The following is a 21,753-nucleotide window of genomic DNA, read 5'->3' on the forward strand; positions in this document are numbered from 1 at the left end:
GTGATTTTGAACGCGAAAGTAAAAAAACAAAAAGATCGTGCGAGCTCTCATGCGTGACGACGCACTCCTCGCACCATGGTACACCAATGATTCGGCGAACATGTTATAGCATCCGCCACGGAGGCGCCGACAACTCTTTTTATGCCTGTGTGCTTTTCCCGAAAAAAAACTTAACATGTGTTTGAAATGGCCTAATAGCATACCCATGTTTTGTCCGTCGACTTACTTCGCACGCCATTCCAAAAATACGAATCGGAGACGACGCCGTGGGGTGCTCTAAGATTGCTTCAACGGGACGCCGAGCCACGGGTATTCACATCTTGCCAACGTTGCTTCTTGCGCACCCACCATCGTCATGCGGCACGAGTCGCTGGACGTATCTCCAGCTGCCACAAAAGCACATATGGAATGAGTGGACAAAGCACGGCTTTCTTACATTCACCCCAATCCCTCTCATTTTTCCTGCCATCCCCACGTAGTTCTAGAGAAATTAATGCAGCATAGTACACCTATGCACTGACCAAATATTTCAATTTGTTGCAGTCTCGGGTTTCCGAATATGGGCATTCTCTCTGGATGCTGCCAAACGAACAGTAATGCGATATAAGCTGAGATCCTTTGCTTCTTTTCCCGCATTCGTAAATCTCGGCGCTGTCGTGCTATCCTAGCGCGGTGCTGGGATAGCACCCTGCTAGGATAGTGCTTGGATATCTCAGTGCGAGAAAACCAATTTAGGTTTTGTCGCTCTATTTATCGGGAAAACGTCCCCCGCTACACAAAGCTTGTAAATTGAATTCGTGTATAATTACACACCATTTTAGGTTTTCCGGCTAGACTTTGATATATCTAGACGCGACGGTGAACAGCCGTACACGATCTCGCGGTTTTGAGACCGTAGAAATGATCTTGGATTTAAACGAAGCATTGTCAACATTTTACATGTACCTTATCACATTTGATTGTTTTGTATGTCAAACAGCTCTCAACGAAACAGCGAAATTTAATGACCTGCTGCAGCTACTTAAGCAAGATGGCTTTACCAAGTGGCCCCTACTGAATAAAGGAGAATCACCTTATGAAAACTACACTCAACTACTCAACCAATCAACGTTTCTTCCATTTGTTAGTTTCTATGTATCCAAGGACTATAAGAATCCTCATTCAAACGTGATTTACGTAAGTATCGAACAGCCTCTTTCAAAACCCTTTTTATTCCTCACAATTTCTTAGTACGCGGGCAGTGTTGCCCGACATTAATGCAGCCGCGCGGGTCCTCAGTTACTAACGACGGGAGCAATACAGACGATTTCTAACAGTACCCATTCACTTGGCAGAGCGTCCCCAACCTCCGGGCCGGGGTCTGTGAGATAGTCAGTCCTCTCTGGTGGCTAACAGATTGCAAAGGCAGTTTTTTCGCTCTCTTCGACATTATCTTACAACGAACTGCATACCATCGCATCATTTCATTGATATTTTTTTTTTACTCGTGAAAGCATTATACCGGCACCTTGGGAATTGCGCGTGCCCAGTGTGTAAATAAATGCAGCTATTAGTTTCGTTAACAGAAGCGACATATGCGTCATTTTCCAGGTCCGGCCTATTCGAAAATGTATTAAAGCACTTGATTCTTCGCAAAGAAGTCTGTTACGCTGTTAAGAAATCCGGAAGGCCTCCAGATTTCTTACAACTGCAAAAGTGACAATTGCTGCAATCCAAACTGTTTACGAAAGCGCAGCGCCTCAAGAAAAAGGCACAACTCACCGAAAGAACGTTTCGCCGGTCTCGCGGCTTGATCAAAGCTTTTTTAGTTACTTACTTTACTATGACGAATGTATTAGTAACTTGCGGCACGCGCGGTCCAGAAAGGAGCTTGATCCAGTGGCGACGGAAGAGGGGAAATGGGTACGGTGGGCGATGACAGCGTCAGAGTGCTCACGAGCATATGGGCCACGTTTCAAGTACTTTTCTATCTCGCCGTTTCTTACTTTTGTGTTTGAAAACGTACCTTGGCCCGAAGCGTTGCTGTATTTGTGCTGCCATGTGATTCACTCAAATGAATTTGGAGCACAGCCATGGTTAATAGTGAATAATAGCAATCGCGGATTTTTTCGCCTGTATTGATAGGAATTTTCGCAGGAAGAGCGTGACGGTCCAGAACTCCGTGGCCGATATATGCTGCAAAGACATCTACGCTCGACAGACTTTCAAACTTTGCCGTTGCGTCGATTCTTGATCGGTCTCCAAGCGTGCGAAGGCACAGAGACGCAGCACTTCGGCGTGCCAACGAAGCTTTGATCACGTCGCGAGAGCGGTGAAGCTTGCTTTCGACGACTTGTGCCTTTTTCTTACGGCGCAGTGCTTCCGTAAAAGTCTCCACGTGTTCTAAAAGGCCGTTCTCACACTTCACAGAAATGTTTTAATAACTTCTTCGGCGAATGACGACAGACGAGCAGAAACCGCGTCTTCAGCTTGAAGCCGCCAGCCTGTGCAACTCTCCAGAAATGTTTTTTTTTTGTATGCAAGATGGCCGTCCGGTGACCACAGTCCCGGAGGGGGAAAGCGCAGTCCAGCATTTCTTATAGAAATCAGGGGTCGCGCGACGCAGATAGTTCCTGGGCCACCATTGGCATCGAACGTAGAGCCAATGGCAGTACTTCGAATTAAATGCACCATTTATGCCCGAAATATAAATTAAGCATTCAGAATAAAATTAAAACAAGTTAAACCGGCGCATATGTTCTTGTGTTACAATTATAGTACTATTATTTTGAACAAAATCATTACCGCGAAACGTACGTTCACAGCACTAGCAACGCAGTGTTTGCTTTTGTTTTCTACCCAATCAAGCTGAAATAAAAAAAAGATCGTTTTTTTAGTCGATAATTATATAGACAGAAGAAAACATACCGGAGAACATATATGGACCCCTGAACGCCGCTACGAAGTTGTAGACATGGAGCAACAAGGTAAAGGGCTTTAGGGCGATAAACTGACATCCGTAAGTGAACCCAAATTGGCCGCCACCATGTTGCACATTTTTTACCACTTCACAGGTGAACTTATAGTTTTACGTTTAGATATTAACGAAGTACCATGCACAAATAATCGCTCACTGATCCTTAATAACAGTACCGACGAGATTAGTTATGTTACGTTTGTTTTAATTCCAAAATGTGTTTTTACGACAAAAACCCGGGCAGATTCGCAATGGCTCCACTAGATACTGTCAGGCGGCTTGTTGTATTTTGGGTTTTATGGGAGCTAGACACTGATCTCTGGGGCTAACAGTATTGAAAAAAAATAGTTCATGTTTTTTTACAGAGATCGCAATACAAATCTCGGCTCACTTTTGCGTAAAAGTAAATGTGAGTAAAAGTGAGTATTTGGTACTGTAACGCGGCTAGTGGTAATTGTTGTACAGCATGGCGACAGCAAAATGGTGGTCACTTTTGCCTAGTGACCGGAATATCAGTTTGTCGCCCTAAGCCCCTTGTTAAATATGAGATGTAGACATTAGAAAGTTGCCTAATCAAATTATGCCGATGGAGCCTCCGATGGAGCCTGGCGCTACATTCCAGAGCCTAAAGTTTGTCTGCTCGTTCCACGCGGCTCTCAAACGCTCGGTGCGAGCGCAGCCGAAGGTCACAAGCCGATGGGCGGCAGCTTGCCAGCCGCTACATAACACCCACTCCAAGTATTCGTGGCTCCCATAGCGTTCCGTTTGTCGTCGCGCTTGAGTGCCCCTCCGGGTACCAGTGACCGTGCCAGCGTCTGCCGTCGAAGAAGCTGACGCTGGTTCGCGACCTCCGGTCTGCTACTGTATCACTGGGGTGATGCGTGTAGTCAAGATGGAGTATGTTTACCAGGAGATGGTGCCCGTGGTGGAGGAGGGCTCTGATCAATCTCGAGGTCCTACACAGGAGACGGAGTCTTCGCTTCTTGTTCAGTGCTGACTGTTGTTCATCACTGACGTATGTGGTTGGTGTGCCGGCGTACAGAACCTTCATCTATGTTCAACATCCATGAACGGAGGCCCATCTGACGTTCAGTTACGCTAGGAAGCCATTCTTTGCCGTGTGAAAACTTCTTAGTCCAGACCGACTGTCCCACGCTCAGTTTTGGTGCGTCAGTGACGCTTTCCGTGCTGGCTGGCTCTTCAGAAGTGACAGTTTTTAATCGTTGAAGAGCTAATGGAAGTTCCCTGCCATAAAGCAACCATGCTGGCGTTTCTCCAGTTGCAAAATGAATGCTTGTGTGCCGTTTGAATAACAACCTGGCCAGCAGACAATTCAGCTCCTTCGTTCCTTTCTTCCCGAGTGTCAGTTTTAGCTCCTGTACCATGCGTTCCGCCTGGCCATTAGTCGCGGGATGATACGATGCACTTGTTACAGCGAGGATCCCGTTGTTTCGGTAAAATGATTTCATCTCCTCGAAAACTAGCGCCGCGCCATTGTGCGACACAATCTTCCTTGGTAGACAAAACGTTGCAAAGATGGTCCGTAATTTGTTAATGATGACGGCAGACCTCATGTTGCGGACCACGCGCACTTGCAGCCACTTCGTGGACGCGTCCACCAAAACCACAAGAACATGACCCATGACAAGACCTACGAAGTCCAGGTGAACAGTGTCCCACGGCTCGGTTGCCTATTCCACACACGGATAAGTTCCTTCGCAGGTAAATCCCTTTGCATCTGACAGGTACTACATGCAGCGACGCATGCTTCAATATCGGTGTCAATCCCGGGTCACCAAACGTAGCTGCGAGCGCAAGCTTTCATCGCGACAATTCCGCGATGTCCCGAGTGAATCAGGGCCATCTTCTCAAGTTGTTAGGAATCACGACTCGTGTTCCCCAGCTTACGCATCCTCTGTGTCTGGACAACTCTGCCGCTTCACTTCTTTACGGCAAGTGCTCTGGGGACTGATACCGATGCAGAGTGCCTTCTTGCGCTGCCAGGTATATATGGTTACCAAGATGACGTCACGTGCTGTCTCCCTGCCTACTTGGTCTGCGGAGAGCGGGGTTGGGTCAAGGCCTCGAACATCAGGATGTCTCCTGGTACTCCTGGTTCCTCCTACGTGGTTGGAATAAAGGGTAGGCTTAGAGCGTCCGCGTTCTGATGGGGGTTTCCTGGCCTGTACATCAGCTCATACAAATAAGCGGTCAATTTTACTCACAATTTGGTTATCCGCGGTGACAACACTTGTGGAACGGGCTTGTCAGCTCATAGGATGCCAAGAAGAGGTTGGTGATCTTTGTAGATTATAATGCTTCGCCCCGCGACATACTGATGAAAATGGCTGACTCCATACATATTGGTCAGGCCCTCTCAGTCAAGTTGTGAGTAGTTGCGTTCAGTGGTTCCCGTGGAGTGTCCGGAACGCAAATGCAATCGGAGCCTCTCGGCTGTCAGAGTCCAACTGTGATAGTAGGGCACCCACACCGTCGCAGGACAACAGCAGTGGTTTTCTTTCGTCATAGTCTGCCAGTACTGTATACTGCAGCACCAGATCCTTCAACTTCTGGAAAGCCTCGCGGTGGTTTTCCTCCCACCGCCACTCTGTTTTCCGTTCCAGTAGGGGATAAAGCTCTTTCGGAATCGTTGCTCTATTCTCTAAAAATCTGTCATAAAACGCTAACAGACCTAGAAAGGATTGCAGCTCTGTCTTGTTCCTTGGCTCAGGAGCCTGTGCTACGGCCTGAATCTTGTCCTGCGTTAGAAGTATACCGTCCGCATTGATGAGGTGGCACAGACATTTTACTTCACTCACCCCGAAGCGGCATTTGGTTCCCTTACCTTCAGTCCTGCTTCTTCTAGTTTCGTCAGTACTTGATCGCGTCGATAGGTGTGTTGTTCTGCAGTCTCCCCGCTGATGATATTGCCGTCTAAGTACGCACTGACTCCTGAGATGCCCACTAATGTTGTGTCCGTGACTTTCGGAAGATTGCAAGATCTGCCGCTACTCCGAAAGAAAGTCGCTTCACTCGATACAGCCTCTTGATGGCATTGATTGTCAGTACCTCGGCCGTGTCATTTGTCACCCGTAGTTGTTAAGCTTGCTCAAGGTCCAGCGTCCAGAAGACTGTGTCACCCCGGAGTTTAGACAAGGCTTCCGTGGGTGTCGGCAGCGGTTAAGCCACCGGCTTCGCTGTATTGTTCACCATGCTGCGGTAGTCCCTCCAGAGCCTCCACCGAACCATCCGCCTTTCTAACCACCACCACGGGCCTGGCCCATGTTGAATGTTGGACCTTTTCCAGGATGCCCTGCTATTGCAGTGCCATCAGTTCGCATTCCACGACAGCACGCACAGCGAAAGGTACCTGGCATGCCTTAAGGAATCTTGGCGTTGCTGACTCCTTGATTTCCAACTGAATAGGTGGGCCGTTGTACCCTGTGATGTCGGACTTAATCACCGCTTTGTGTGCACTGAAAACCTTCTGGACCTCTTTGTCTGGCGAACGATGGTGTGTCCCGCTGACCTGGGCCGTAAGCGCTGGAAGCCAATTTCTGCCCATCAAGTTGCATTCTGTTCCACTTGTTACAACCAGCGGTAGAACGTAGTCCTTGGACTTACGTCTCACGTGCACTTCAGCTGAGCCAAGGAATGAAGACTCTTGTCCAAATAGTTTCAGACGATTTATTCCATGCCGTCGTGTCGAGATACAACCTTCCGTCACCACGCCCGGATCCAACCTAGCTAAAAAAAACTTTTTTCGGCTTATTTATCAGCCTGTTTCATCCGCTATCAACATCACCCTCGTGACCGCTTGAGCTCGCTTCTGATAACCGCTGATAGCACACCTACCAGTCATGCACGCCTAAGCATGGCATAACATGTCTATCCTTCATCTGAAACCATTTTTTTATTTTTTTAGCATATTATTAGGATAACAGAGGCCTACATGCAGAGCAAGTACACAAATTACAATACATAGTAGAAGGCACCCGAATGACGAAGAAAATAAACAATAGTGACAAAAACAGAGTCACTTTACACTCTTTCTTTTTCAAACAAATACAATACATATAGCAGAAGAGACCAGAATAACGGGTAAAATAAACGATAGTTACAAAAACCGCGTCACTTTGCACTCTTTTTTTTTTTTTTAGCATGGCGCATCGAGTGACAATGGAGGTGTGGACTTGTTAACCCGACTGTTTCGTCTCGCTACACCCCCAAAATGTTCAGGCCCGACCCAGTCGAGACAGGGCGTCTGCCGGCACATTTCGGTCCCCTTCACATGTTCTATCTGTAAACTATATTTTTGCAGAAACAATGCCCAGCGTGTTAATCGTGCGCTGTTTGGCGACGGTGTTCCTACGTACCGCAATGGATTGTGATCAGAGCGAACCAAAATTTCCGATCCGAACAACCAAGTTTCCAACTGTTCTAGTGCCCATACGATTAATTGCAAATGCTTCTTTCTCGATTGTTGACCACCTACTCTGTGTACCACTCAGCTTTCGGCTCAAGAACGCAACCGGCAGTTCTTTAACGCCGTCGCTCTTCTGCGATAAGCACGCGGCGAGCGCTTTCTCCGACGCGTCTGTCGACAAAATAAACATCCGCGTCAACGATGGGGCTGCCACGCTTAGGCGTGCATGACTGGTAGGTGTGCTATCAGTGGTTATTAGAAGCGAGCTCAAGCGGTCACGAGGGTGATGTTGATAGCGGATGGAACGGGCTGATAAATAAGCCGAAAAAAGGGTTTTTTGGCTGGTTTGGATCTGGGCGCGGTTAGGGAAGGTTGTATCTCGACACGACGGAATGGAATAAATCATCTGAAGACTCTTGTCCAATTAGTTTTAGATGATTTATTTCATCCCGTCGTGTCGATATAAAACCTCCCGTCACTACGCCCAGGTCCAACCTAGCCAAAAAACCTTTCTTTCGGCTTATTTATCAGCCTGTTCCATCCGCTATCAACATCACCCTCGTGACCGCTTGAGCTCGCTTCTGATAACCACTGGTAGCACACCTACCAGTCATGCACGCCTAAGCGTGGCATGACACAAGGACACTCAAATCTTCTCCGGTCCATGTCCAAACGGTGATGTTCTTTTTCCGTCGGTGCGGAGGTCTGGCCGACCACACCTTTCGGTAGGTGGCCTCACTGATTACCGTAGATGCTGCTCCTGAGTCCACCCCGAATTCTAGTAACTTTCCCTCGACCTTGAGGCTCACCAGGTACTTGGGAACGAAACCGGTTGCACGTTGTGCGTTCAGCGCTTGCATGTCCCACCCATAGCTTTTAACAGAAGCTCCACTTCGTGATTCTAGGGCGTCCTCTTCTGCGCCGAATTCCATCTGATGGGTTGAGCGACGCGTGCCAGTCCTCATCTTGGTTCGGCAACCTTTTTCAATGTGTCCTATTTTTTTACAGAAACGTCAAGCTATCCTGATGGACAACTGTCTTGCCTGTGCCGTCCATGGTAGTGGTAACATCGTAGATGCGGTTGCGTTTGACCTCGATCCCTGGTCTGTTTCGTAGACTGTGGTTGTGTGACCCTATGCAGTTCCGTCTTGGGAGTTTTAAGCTCCTGCTGCTGTTTTACCGCACTTTCCAGTCTTGTTGCCATGTCGTATGCTTTCTTGAACGTGGGTGTTTTCTCTGCGAAAAGTAGTTGCTGCAGACGCTCATCTCGCACACCGCACACCAAACGGTCTCTCAGCATTACATCCAGCGGCAGCATGGTTGGATTCAATGTCAAAGGGGCGGCGTCCTCTCGTCCTTCAGCGCTGGTTGAAGCGGTTGATGCTCCGGCGCTAGTTGTGGCCACCGAGAAAGGCGTCAGTCAGCACACCGAAATCGCAGTTGGCGGCTAATTTCTTTAATTTCGCCATATAGGTAGCGATCGACTCGCCTGGTAGCGGCGTTGGAATTTTCTTCGGCTGAATAGTTCCGAAGGCCGTGGATCGTAATGGTGTTGCAGCATGGACATGATGCTTTCAAAGGCAACTTCGTCGGGCTTCCTCGGGGCCATCAGCGCTTGCACAGTGTCACAGAGGGTCAGCAGCAGGGCTCTCTTCTTCCCGTGGTCTGTTATGTCGTTTGCTTAGAAGAAGAATTCCAACCGCTCCGCCCAGGCCGACCATCCTGTCCCTTGGAATTCTTCGAGCTTTCCTTGTGTCGTAGTCATCCTTGAACCGCTGTTGGAGTTCTCGTCTGCCCTCGTCGCCAATGTTAAAAATGAGATGTAGACATCTTTTCGCTGCCTACTCGGTTTATTTCGATGGAGCCGCCGATGGAGCCTGGCGCCACGTTCCTAGCCTGGCGTTTGTCTGCTCGTGCCCCGCGGCTCTCAAGCGCTCGGTCGAGCGCAGCCGATGGTCACGAGCCGATGGGAGCCAGCTTGCCAACCGCTACATAACACCCCTCTACCTCATTGACGTAGAGGCCCAGACTCAAGGACGTTTAATTAGGGCAGGATCAGGCATGACGTCATGCCCACCGACGCCAGAAAAGAACCCAATCCCAGACGGCCATTGCGTACCCACGCAATCTCGTCCAACGTAAATCCAATAAAGCTTTCATCGACTGCTTGCCGCTCGACCGACTGCTTTACCCTTAGCCACGTCTGCTCCGTGCCTGCAGTCTGCTTCGTCTCCTCGCTGTCATGGCCATGGCATTCGATACGGTCGGCACACCAAAAATTCTGATCATGGCGGAGGGAAACCAGCACCTTCTGGAAGCAGGGCCTGTACGGCATTCTCAACCCACCATGCCATTCTCAGCGTTCAAGCATACGACAACCGACAACTTCGCTTTCAAATGCCGCGCTATGACGACTCTCTATAGACGACGCTACCGGCGCGGTGTCGAGAGCGTCCGCTACACGTTGACTTTCTACTGGTCATGCAAGTGCTGAACTCCAAATCTAGCCTGGTCGACACAATTTCAGCGGACGCCGCTATGGAATTGTGGGGCAAACAACCACGTTGCCACGGCAATGCCATGGCAACGCGGATGTTTGCCCCGTATTTTCATGACGGCGTCCGTCAACTGAATATCTTGATCATTATGAAAATTACCGAAACTATAGAAAATATTGAGAACTTTATAAAAGAAAAAGGCAGAAGAAATGGATCGTCCTAATAGCCGAGATAATAAAAAGACAATTCGTGGCCACACCATACCTCCGTTACACTTTGCTCTACGTATGGAGGATATGGACACCACCTCCTGCGCATTATAACCTCCTTACCCAGGTTGAACAGAAAAGGCTAGCATGAATGGCTTGTGTCAGACACGTCCAGTTTACGTGACACACTTGGCGCTTTCGTTCGAAAGTGCACGAAGAACTTTTATTCGCTTTACACCAAGGAAGTAGCACCGAATAAAATAATTATCAGGTGTTATGACCCAAAGATTGTAATGAGCAGTGACAAAGCGTTATCCCCGAGCAATATAGAAACATTATGCACGGGAGTAACTAATATCCAACACAGTTCAAAATACTAACCCCGCAGAGAAATCCCTAAACACACAACACGCTTCTCCGTCCCCCGGCGGCATCCAGTGATTGGCTCGACAAACCTGGCGACGCTAAAGGTATCTTCCGTACAAAGTGCAGCGTCTTTCCGTCGTTTCTAAACCCTTCATATTAACTTCTTCATGGGCTGTGGCAGTAATAATTCGGCAAACACATTTCCCACCTTGAACTCAAACCACCAATCCAATCTCGCTCATCGTCATACTCCCCCTTCTCGGCTCTGTCGTTGGTGTTGGTGAAGACGCGCCTGTTGCTAGTTAAGATGGTGATTTCAAAACACCTTCCGTGTCACTCATGGGACTTCGAATAACTTCGCAGATGACTAGAACAATCTCACAGGAGCGTTCGGGCCGCACACAGCACAACACAGCACCGAAACCAAACCGAACAAACCATACGAACGGCTGACATATTTGCTTTTGCGCAGCTCGGCGCTAGGCGCAAGACTCACCGCGCGCAAAGGTCTGGATCAATCTGGACCGACCAGATACGAGCGGCTCTGCGCCGCGACGCGTTTACGTCACAGTGACGTATGGGAGCCAGCACCAGTTGCGATTTATTTGCCCTTTTTTATGTTTGGCAACAAACTGAGTGCCGCCATCCACTCGATAGCCCTGGCACACTTCTGGTTTGGGAATATTTTCTCAATTTTTACGCTCCATTATTTCACCATAAGAGTGAAATATGTGTAAGAATGGCCTAATCGATCATTCTCTAATAATAGCACGTAAATATAGTCTCGCAAACGCTGTGAAACCCGCAGTCTAGTTGGTGGCAAGCCATACTTAGTCCATCATTCTTAGTCTACAGGAGACCGTCGGCGGTGAGTCACATTTTGTTCAATATACTTTGTCTGGAGGCGATCATCGGCAGGGGGAAGATACTTGTTTTGACATGATTATACTTAAATCCGATCGCAGCAAACACTACAGTCCGATGGAGTCAATAGCAAGTTTCCGTAGACCGCGTTTCCCCCTTCGCTAAGCCCTCCGTAACGATGAAGCTGCTACTGCGAATGCGCGCCCAAGCCTTGACTGTAGAGTTACGGAGAGCGTTGCGGGACGGAAAGAACCATCTGAGAAAACTACCCAATCAAACAGTGCAAGAAGTGCATCGTCAGGGCACTCGATTGTTCAACCAATCACGCAAGAAAAAAGCTCGGGGTCACGGCGCCTCATTGCGCGCGATTGACAGCAAACGTACGAAGTAAGGGTGTGCCAATAGTGGTGCGAATCGAATAGCGCCGCGTCATTCTCAGCATCGACGCCGCAAGGAACCGGTAGGTCTTGGTTTCCGCTACCGCTGTGAAAGCCATAAATGACGCAACGGAATTCAATTCGAACCACTATACGTAAAGTCCCTTGTTGCTTCTTTTTACAAGGAACGGCAACCAGACAAATGACGAAGCACATTCCGTAGGAACAAAAAGGCGTCTTTCAGCTCCCTCTTCTGGTGTGCGCCGCCATTCGCGTCCTGAAATCTCCACCGTCACGCTTTCGGCGCTTCAAAGAATGCCGCTACTTGTAGGAACCTCATATCTAGAAACTTCTGTTCGCACACCCTTCGTACGAAGAGGATGAACATCCTGAAGATGCACTATTTCCACTGCTTGACTCGTTCCAGCCAATTGTAGTGTCGACTGCATTCGGGCGTTGGGTGATAACCTGTACTAATTGGTTTCTGTAGCTTATGTTTCTAATTGTAAAATAAATTGGTTTCTTAACTTAGTGCTTTGTTATTCACTGCGGAGGCGCTTGGAGCTGCTGCATTATATTTCTTGAGAATATGATTACATAAAACCTCCGGGGTCAAAAGAAAGAAAATAAAAACTGGTTTTGTCTAGGAACATTTACCGGTCAAACCTTTATCTTAAAATTATCATAACATTTTTTGGGCCATTCTGACGTTTCCTACGACAGAAAGGTTTGTAAAATTGAAAGAAAAATAGAATTGGCTTACCTATTTTTACTTCATTTGGCTCAAATGAGCGCCACAGTAACACATATATTTAATGTACATACGAAGTACAGAAAAATATATTTTTTTTATTTTTTTTATTTACTCAGCTGAGCCAATTTTTTCACAATTTTAGCGAAAGCTTCCACCAACCTCAGGCTCCTCTGTAGTAAATCTGAGCGCGATCAAATTAAGACACCGATTTATGCGGTCAGTCTAATGTGCGTTCAGTCCATTTCGCCCACGCTGTAGTATAGACCGCAAGCGAATTTGGGCGGCGATTGATACCTTGTCAGCACGTTCATTCAGCGGGATACCATCGCTGCGCATATCTGGTTCCAGACAAAAGATAGGCCCCACGTAAATTCACCGTGTCACGGGGTGAATCATAATGCTTTAAAGATAGTGCAGTGGTGGTATGACGTCCGAACTTCATACAAAAGTCAGTTGATAGACTAAAGGGTGCAATAGCACTCCTCCAATCGCGAATACATCAGGTACAACAAAGGACTTCTCTCAAACCATGAACACTAAGATTTCAAGGCCCAACGCAAACCCACAAAGAAGCAGAACCCCCGGAAATGTTTTATTAAGACATGCTCGTGACACGTTGTAGTCCCGAATAAATTTTCTAATTATTCCCGCCTAACTCTAATTATTACCGCCTTGCTAGCGGGTCACTAATGAAGTCTAATGCAGGTATTCCTGAACTAATGTTTCGAAGAAAAATTGCGCGTCTTTCTGATTTTCATAAAATATTTTTTTTTATAACCCAGTGCTCAAACAGGAACTCTGTTTGTTCATCCCGGCTTGATCACCAGTACAAATTTGCCATACCTCATTGCAGCTCTAACATATTTTTTTATTCTTTATTGCAAAAAACGTGTTCAGAATGAAACCACCTTCCCCCATACATCGCCGCGATTGAAGATGTTTCTGCTTTCAAGGCAGCCATAATTGATTACTTTCATAACTCTGCAATTTTTTTATTTGTTGATTTTGTGGGAATAAAGAGGGAGGATTGCGCACCTTTACGTCCGGGGACCAGTGCTCAAAGGGGAATCCCATGACCGTCCCACCGCGCGGCCGTCGGTTACCAGCGAGCGCGGTCGCCGCGCCGTTTTTTTTTATTTCACAATACGGCCAGCCTTTTCAAGGGCCAAGGCAGGAGGGAGTAATACAAACACGGAAATCAAATACAACACTGCCTTCAAATATGAACATTCAGAGCAATCTCCAGGATCCGCACCACAAAAATATACACCTCAAGCACCGCTTTCAAGATCAACCTTTGGGAACCTCACCCCAAAAATATACACTCACACATACACCCACAAGAAGTGCCACACTTACAGGTCAAACAATACGCTTATCGCATTCTCAAATTTAGAAAGGGATTCCAGTGCAACGACCCTAGCAGGAAGGAGGTTTCACCAACGCCATGCCAACAACGATGATCCCGGTATCCAACAGGGTTTATTGAGTACCAGGGGTTCCCAACAAGACACTGCGATCAAGCGAGCCGTGAACACAGCGTGCGCGCAGCGCCTGCCGACCTGAGAGCCGAAGGGATAATTGCGATCGGAGTCATCGCCGGTCGGACAAGCTCACGCCGCTACCCGTCGTCGCAGGAGTTCGGGGCCAGGGCTCTCGGCGGACGGACGTCCACAGGTAGTGGGGACGCCGACTGTCAGAGCCGGGGGAATCACTAGCGTGGTGTCATCGCCGGTCAGACGAGCACGCGCCGCGACTCGACCCGTTGCCCAGAGTCCAATCCAGGACTCCTCGATCAAACGGCCGACCACTCGGAGGGCAGGCCCGACTCTCTCCTCGCGCGATCTCGCTGTTTCTCCGAAATCGGGGAGACGCGCGGAGGAGTGCGAGAGAGTAGGTCAGCATGGTGACGTATTCTCCCCGACACGATACGGAGCGACCGGGCTCGAAGTCAGATGGCTTCGCCCGGAACATTCGCGGCTCACGCCTTCTCGGGGGAGGGGAACCAGTGGCTCCAACAATCTATACTTTTTCTTTTGTTTTGTTGTTGTTGTCTATTTTTTTGTACTATGAATTGATCATTGTGCTTTGTAGACCCCATTGTACCCACCCCCCTCTGTAACGCCCGATGGGCCCTGAGGGTAATGACATAAATAAATAAATACTTTAAAAATGGTCTTGATCAGCCTGATGACGCCGGAGATTACAAGAGTGTGTGCGGCTATGTGTGCGGCAATACGGTGAAAGACATCTGATGGTATTCCATTTTTTTTTTCCGATTTATAAATAAGCGATCATTCTTCCAGATACACACCGCGGGTTTGGAAAGATGATCTAAGTTATGAGACGGTCCTGGAAGACTGCAACATTCTAGTCAAAAGATGCGATAAAAAAAAATTAATATTTTTTTTTATTTGTTTTAAACACTTACTTTAAGCAGACGGGTATTTTCTAATCGCAAACATTTATTAGGGTAAAGCTAATACCACTGTGTCATTTTATTTACGTCAAATACTGAAAAGGGGTAAACAAGGCGGCCACTTACAGGGGCGTACTCGTATATACGTGGTAAGACGCGGGTACACCACTGTGAAAATATGACAATATTCATTTATGACATGTCATACTCGTTTCAGCTTTCAACACGATTCCGCAACCGTGTGCTCTGAACCACATACTTAGCAGCAACATGCCAACTCTCCAGAATGAAAACGCGCACACACGTCATGTTTTACTTGTCGAGGAGTCTTCTGCTTTTTTGTGGCTTGAACGTGTTCGAAGAACGTTTTCCGCTCTTCTCCTGCCAAACAAGAACACACTTTCCCGATATTATGGACGCCTCAACATTGTTTACTTTTTATGTTGACAGCATCTTTCGCGAGATTGAACGCTCTAAATCTATTTTTATTAAAAATCAAATCCTAAAGTAAAAAAAAATAGTATTATTTTTTTTTATTTGTTCCCCTGAAACATTCGACGGTGCACCTTATCGTATCCTCATTTATTAACTCTAGCGTCTGCTGTCGCACACGTTAACCGGCGGGTTCGGCAACAATCCAGAGTCAGACTCAGAGATATTCGCATCGTATACGCATCCGCAGCCCCTAGAAACCGCACCCGATGCGGAATCCACCAAACCTGGTTCAATTTTATGCATATAAGCCAGTTGACTGCGGACACCTCGGCCAAATGGGGGCACCTCGGCCGGGATTCGAACCCACCACTTGCGGATCCGTAGGCCGGAGCGTTTTCCTTGGAGCAACCGATATTTTAGTATTATGTTTAATATTGATGAAGGCAGCGAGACGGCATACGCTTCTTGCATGAGCTGCAGTAAAAAAAGCATGTCTTTGTGCTGGCAGTCAACCGACCACTAAATCGGGGCGTGGGAGTCAACAACTAAGGTCACAGGAACGTTTTTCTTTTTTTTTTTAATATAAAAGTAATCATAATGCAATACCTTACCGTAATGTGGGGGAAAAAACATCAAATCAAAGACCATATAGTGTAATTGACGTTTGAATGTACTCTTGGATGTATCCAGCCACTACATATCTTTATTCTAAAGAAGGACGCTTATTATTTTGGCTAACACGGTTGTATCGTAATCACACAACCGCAAAAGAGAACATATTAGGAAAACATTATTAATTTGCGTAAAATATGGCTCGATTAGTTTTCAGTCTGGAAACTTAGATGTAGATATTATGATTCAGGTGGACACAGAAGAGTTACTTCACCTCATAATTGCTCTCAGCTGCGTGCCCAATAATTCCTTTAGTCGAGTGTTTCACTAACTATAAAATATGCTGTTTACATACGTATATGTGTGACATACTAAGTATTAACAAGTTAATTTCAACATACACTCTTTCTTAAGCTCGACCAAATTTCGTTTAACTGGGTTGATCGAAACGAACTGATTAACCACACGGCAGAAGAAAATGAAGAATTAATCGCTGCCTACAAGAAGGTTATTGCGTCAACTGCCAAGGTCTTCAGACCCAACTTAACTGAGGACAAGGCACAGCAACTTTCTGAGGATATAGTACAGTTTGAGGCCAAACTGGCAAAGGTAATATATAATACCTTCCAACAGCAAATCTGAAGTATTGGGTGTCTGAAATAACCAGGCTCTACTAAAATGGGCCGGAAAAACCGGTGCCTGCACGTAGCGATCTAAACTTTTCGTCAAAGGTCTATTTTAGAAGTCGGTCCTATCTTGTAAAAATTCGAAGCGTAGCTTCCATTCTGTAAAAAAGAGGGCCAAAATTTTAGCCAAGGTCTACGGCGGACGGCGACGCAGACGACCAGTCGTGTGACGCGGGGCCCGTTTGGTGCACGTCTTGAAAGATGGCTCTTCCTCCTCATCGAGATTAATAGGGAATTTATTTGAGACTGTTCGCAAGGACGGTGGTGTATTTAAATTCACAAATCATTTTTATAATGTACCTTCGGTTAAAAAAAATGCGTACCATAAAAGCAAAACGAAGTGCGACAAAAAAAAAAAAAAAACGCGGTTGCATAATGATGGCGTTCTCGCTGCCGACGGATTTCATCTGCGCGTCGTTTGCTTTCTTTCGCTGGTAAGCTACGCCTACCGACGCTGCTCCCGATGCCATCTATCAAAACGTGCGCCAAACGCTCCCCGCCACTCTACTCGGTTGTCTGCGTCGCCGGCCACTGGTGACCCTGGCAAGCTTTATCACCATATCTTTTACAGAATGGGAGCTACGCTTTACATTCTTAGAAGGTAAAACCGACCTGTGAAATACACTCTTGACGAAACATTTAGATTGCTTCGTGCATGTGCTGATGTTTACGACCCATTCTAGATCGGACCTGAGTGTTTCGAACACCCATACATATTTTATCTCCCGCTAAAGCGAATTTATGCATTACTGAAGAAGTGTTTACAGGTTCCATAAACTTCAGGTGGATTTTATTCTTTTAATATTTGTTACTGTGTTCGAGATATTTCACGAAATGCTCACTTCTGTGCAATTGCTGAAGTTTTAGTACCAAGTACCCAACGCGATGCATTTTAGCGGGAACAAGCTGTTCACAATCTAACTCGATTTCTTTTCAAATATGATTTTCAATTTTAAAACAAATAGCTGTAATTTAGGGCAGTCTTCTCAGTTACAAAGGTTGGTACTTCTCACGCTGTGCCTAAGTAAAATACACCGAAGCGTGGTTGTTGTGTAGGTGTAAGCAGTGTCGCGCAGTGTTAAAAATAACTAGACCTCAAATATGAAATTCCTCACCGCTCCCACTTAACATGTTAATGGAGGTGCCAATATAATTTAGAGATTTTTTCTATGCAAAGTAAAGTATATATTTATGCCTCAATTATAAAGCTCTTCTGTGAAGGGTATTTTATGAATCATTTTACTGACAATCTAAGATATTGTTCGCCTATTTTCACATGCACTATTATTCACTGCTTTATCAAAGTTTCATACTTTTTTAGATGTCTCAATGGCCTTAAAGTCATTATATTGACAAATAAAAGGGAGCATTCATCAGGTTAAAAACACCAGCTAAGTACGGGGATCACATAAAGCGTGGGATCTTTTTAAAGCCCTGGAACACAGTATCACAGATAGTAAAATTCCCAGGAAAAGCAGTTTTCCACTCGCTTTGATACTCAAATGGGCACTGCCGACAAACCATCCCGATTGCCAAAAAGGTGGCGAAAAAAAATATTTTAGTACGGCTAACGTAGGTTATTTTAACGGGGTTTGGCACTTACTCCAGTCATTCCCGTGTGTGTGAGTGGTCTGGGAAATTATTCCTGCGCACAGCAATTTTAATTTGTTACCAATACGTTCGGGTGGGTCTATTAATTTAGCTAGACTAAAACGTCTGGGCACCCTTGACAAACACGGTACTAGTGCCTTTTACATGGAATCCCAAAAAGAAAAAGGACTCGCAATAAAACATAACTCGCAAAAAAAAAAAAAATATCGGGAAGGCTTTGAGAATATAAATATTACGACCATTATTCGGTTTTTTTTTTCTTTTTCTAAGCATTCTAAGGCTGAAGAAGACAGGCGTAACTTCTCCTCAATGTACAACGAAATGAACATCTCCACCTTGTCTGAAAAGTATCCCAAGGTAAGCGGAACGCGAACTTTCACAAAGTTTTTTTTAAGCTAAAGCTATATCAATCTATGTAATATTAGAGTACACTACAATGCTCCTATACTATATTACTAATACTATATAGTACTATATAGTCAAGGGAAACTATATAGTACTCGTACAATTCAATTATTGTTCTGAATATTGATGTAGCAGAGCAACGTGTGCTTGACTTCAGGGTGTTTCCAGGTCAGATCGTAAAATGAAAGTCCAGGGGAGCTATGTCCGACAAGTGTTTCGTTTCTTCGTAAATGAAGCGGAAGTGACGGAATTGACAATATAACGTCTGATTGGCTAGAGGCTCAAATAATAAAAGTGGGAACTTTTCGTCAGTTTAGCCTCTAACCGATCAGACCTGATATTGTCAGTTCCGTTACTTCTGTTTCTTTTTAGGAGAAACGAAACATTTGTCGAACATAGCCTCCCATGTCATATTTTTTTATAGTTATGTCAAAATATGTTAAAACCATATTCCTGAAAGGAGCATTTAGCTATATGCGAACGCCGTAACTAATTTTATTCCGGAGATACAAAGTTTTGAAGCTCCAGGTGTGGTGAATGCTAAGGTTTCGCTTTGCTAACTTGAACAGCGCTCAAGTTCAAACCCAAACATTGACGTAGTAATGATTTTTTTCTTTTTATTTTGTGAGAGGTACGCGGAATACTAAAAATGATAATAAAAGATTTCTGTGCAAAAATATTATTGAAACCCGTCTAAGAAGCACGTTTTGAAGACATTCACAATTATTCGCCATCAAATTGCTTAATAAAAAAAACGCGAAATATATCAAAATGATCACCTTTAAATCAGTATGACGAATATATAAAATATTATACTTATTCATTATTGTAGTTATGTGAGTTGCAGAAACAATGTACGTTCTACTAAATGTGGCACAATTGCACGTCATATTTAAAAAGAAGCTCCACTTTGTATTTTCTTTAAACTCTGCTTATCCGTTCAGAGTGACTTTAACTAACTTGTGATGGCAAGAAAACGAGTAACATACGATCTCCTTAAAAGAACAACGACAACAAACCTTTACTAAAATTGAGCTGGCTTGTAAGGTTGTGGGAATAGTGGTTCGAATGAAATAGCGCAACGTCATTCCTAGCTTGTCCACTGTTGAAGGAACTATTCCTCTTGGCTTTCCCTTACACTCTCAAGGCTATGAATGACGCAGCGCTATTCGAGTCGAACCTCGCACAACCCTACTAGCTTGCCCTCGTTACAGGGGCTTTGCCGCACAACGTCGGCTGTAAAGGAGCGTTCTCACTGGCAGTCGCAGCTGTCGCGCGACAATTTTTGTCGCAACAACGATAATCGCAAGTCACAAAAGCGACAGGTTCGAAGCAGTCGTTTTCAGGCCAATTTTTGCGACCGTTCGCCCAGTCGCGTGGCGGCTGAACCAATCAACGGCGCCTCGAAACTGCCGAGAGTTTCGCCTCGCGCTTGTTTACATCCCGCAGGCCGAACTTCTGTGGGAGGGGCATTAAACATGTCTATTTCACGCTTCGGTTCGCGGATGCGGATGGGGAGCAGCGGAGGTCTGTTCGGCGGCTCGTGTCAGCGCTATTAGAGGATACCGATTTCATTATAAAAGCAGCGCCCCGATTTGAACAAGAACCCGAAAAAGAAAGCGGTCTGACAGCAAATCCGTTCCACTTTAGTTTTGACAGGTTCCTACTGCGCAGCAGTAGCTCGCTAGAGTGCACGCCGATCTAGTGTTTGTGCGTCTTTGTACGGTTCAGAAGGACCCATGCCAACGTAACGAGTATTTTTCATATTAAAAGGGCGACGCATGTGTAGCTGTGAGAGAACGAAAATGGGAAAGCAGCGAAACGCGAACCTGAACTGTTGCTGGGAGGACGGAATCGACGAAGGTTCCCGACAGCTTCCGAAAAGCGACTCGCAGGTAGCGGCTATATATACACAGCCATGGTGGTCCGTGTGGCGTCTCTGATCTGCTCTAATCAGAGTACCCTTTAAAAAAAAAAAGTAGCACCGATGTTTGAATGAGTAAACAATATTTGAACGAGTTCTCCAGTGCTTCGTTAACGCAATCTGCACCATCTTCGAATGGTGTAATAGTACGTTTTTGTTGTCGGAAACCATATTGGTATTACTTAATAAAAAAATGTATCACGGAAGCAAGTCATCGCAAGTTGTACACATTTTGTTTATTATACGAGTTCAGATAGGTAGTAGAGGAATTGGTCGGTAGCTCTCAAACTCTTGATGTTTTCCATCTTGATATGTAGGACGTATAATCAAGACCTTTAGGCTCTTCGGAATACCTCCCCTATAGGGGATGTCAATAATAATTATTTGTGTGAACAGCTTCAGTCTATCACAATTATATATAATATCTCGAATTTTTATGTTTTCGAACCCTGGTGGCTTAGGTTTTAGCATAGAAATGATAATTTGCAAATATCATTTTTTGTTATATGAGGCAAATGCGCCCAATTAGAGCACTTGACTTGAGGAGTGATAGCAATGTGACAAACAGTGGCGTAAATGTTTTAGCTTTTTTTTACGGAGTTGATAAACATTTCTTTAAAGACACTGATAATGCACCATAAGAACTTGACCCATGGAAATGTTTCAAATTGTATCATCCACGCTATTTTTTGCTTTTTGGCAAATTAACTTGTTTACTTAGTTCCAGGTCTCCTTCGAATTTGTTCTTGATTGAATGAACAAATTTAAAATATGTTTCCTTTTAGCTAAGCGTATTTTGCTGTCACTTTTTTATGAATTTCACGAATTTCATTTCTTAACTTTCTGTTTCCTTGATTCCAAAGCTGGTCCTAATATTAACATAATTGGAAAATTCCTTTGTTGATCCGGGTATTCTGGGGCCTCCGTTTCGTCAACTTTATTCTTCTGGTACTAATTACATAAATGTTCTGAAAGGTTTCCACAAGTTTGTCAGTACTATAACCGAGAATTCCAGTTATACGTATCATTTGAGTTATCAATTTCTGTGTTGCCCTGCATCACCTTGTATCTCATTTCTGTATCCGGATATTCAGCAACCTTTTCTAGTGTTAAAGTATAGTAACGCGATGATCAGCTACATTTTTATTAACAACTCCAGATAATATTTTTAAATTACTGATTCTCGTAACTATGTGATCTATACATGGTTT

At 45.5% G+C, this 21,753-nt stretch overlaps 1 protein-coding gene across 1 annotated transcript in view; it reads left to right on the plus strand.

Moving 5' to 3' along the window:
- The window catches only part of LOC120841965 (neprilysin-1-like), a 171,987-nt gene that overhangs the window by 30,583 nt on the left and 119,651 nt on the right, over positions 1-21,753 (plus strand). Inside the window, exons 6-8 of the mRNA XM_040212953.1 lie at positions 980-1,176; positions 16,331-16,525; positions 18,484-18,570. Of these exons, the coding sequence (XP_040068887.1) occupies positions 980-1,176; positions 16,331-16,525; positions 18,484-18,570 (479 nt within the window). The remainder of the gene's footprint in view (positions 1-979; positions 1,177-16,330; positions 16,526-18,483; positions 18,571-21,753) is intronic.

Source organism: Ixodes scapularis, unplaced genomic scaffold (assembly GCF_016920785.2).
Source record: "Ixodes scapularis isolate PalLabHiFi unplaced genomic scaffold, ASM1692078v2 PGA_scaffold1__304_contigs__length_218370807, whole genome shotgun sequence".
Lineage (NCBI taxonomy): Eukaryota > Metazoa > Arthropoda > Arachnida > Ixodida > Ixodidae > Ixodes > Ixodes scapularis.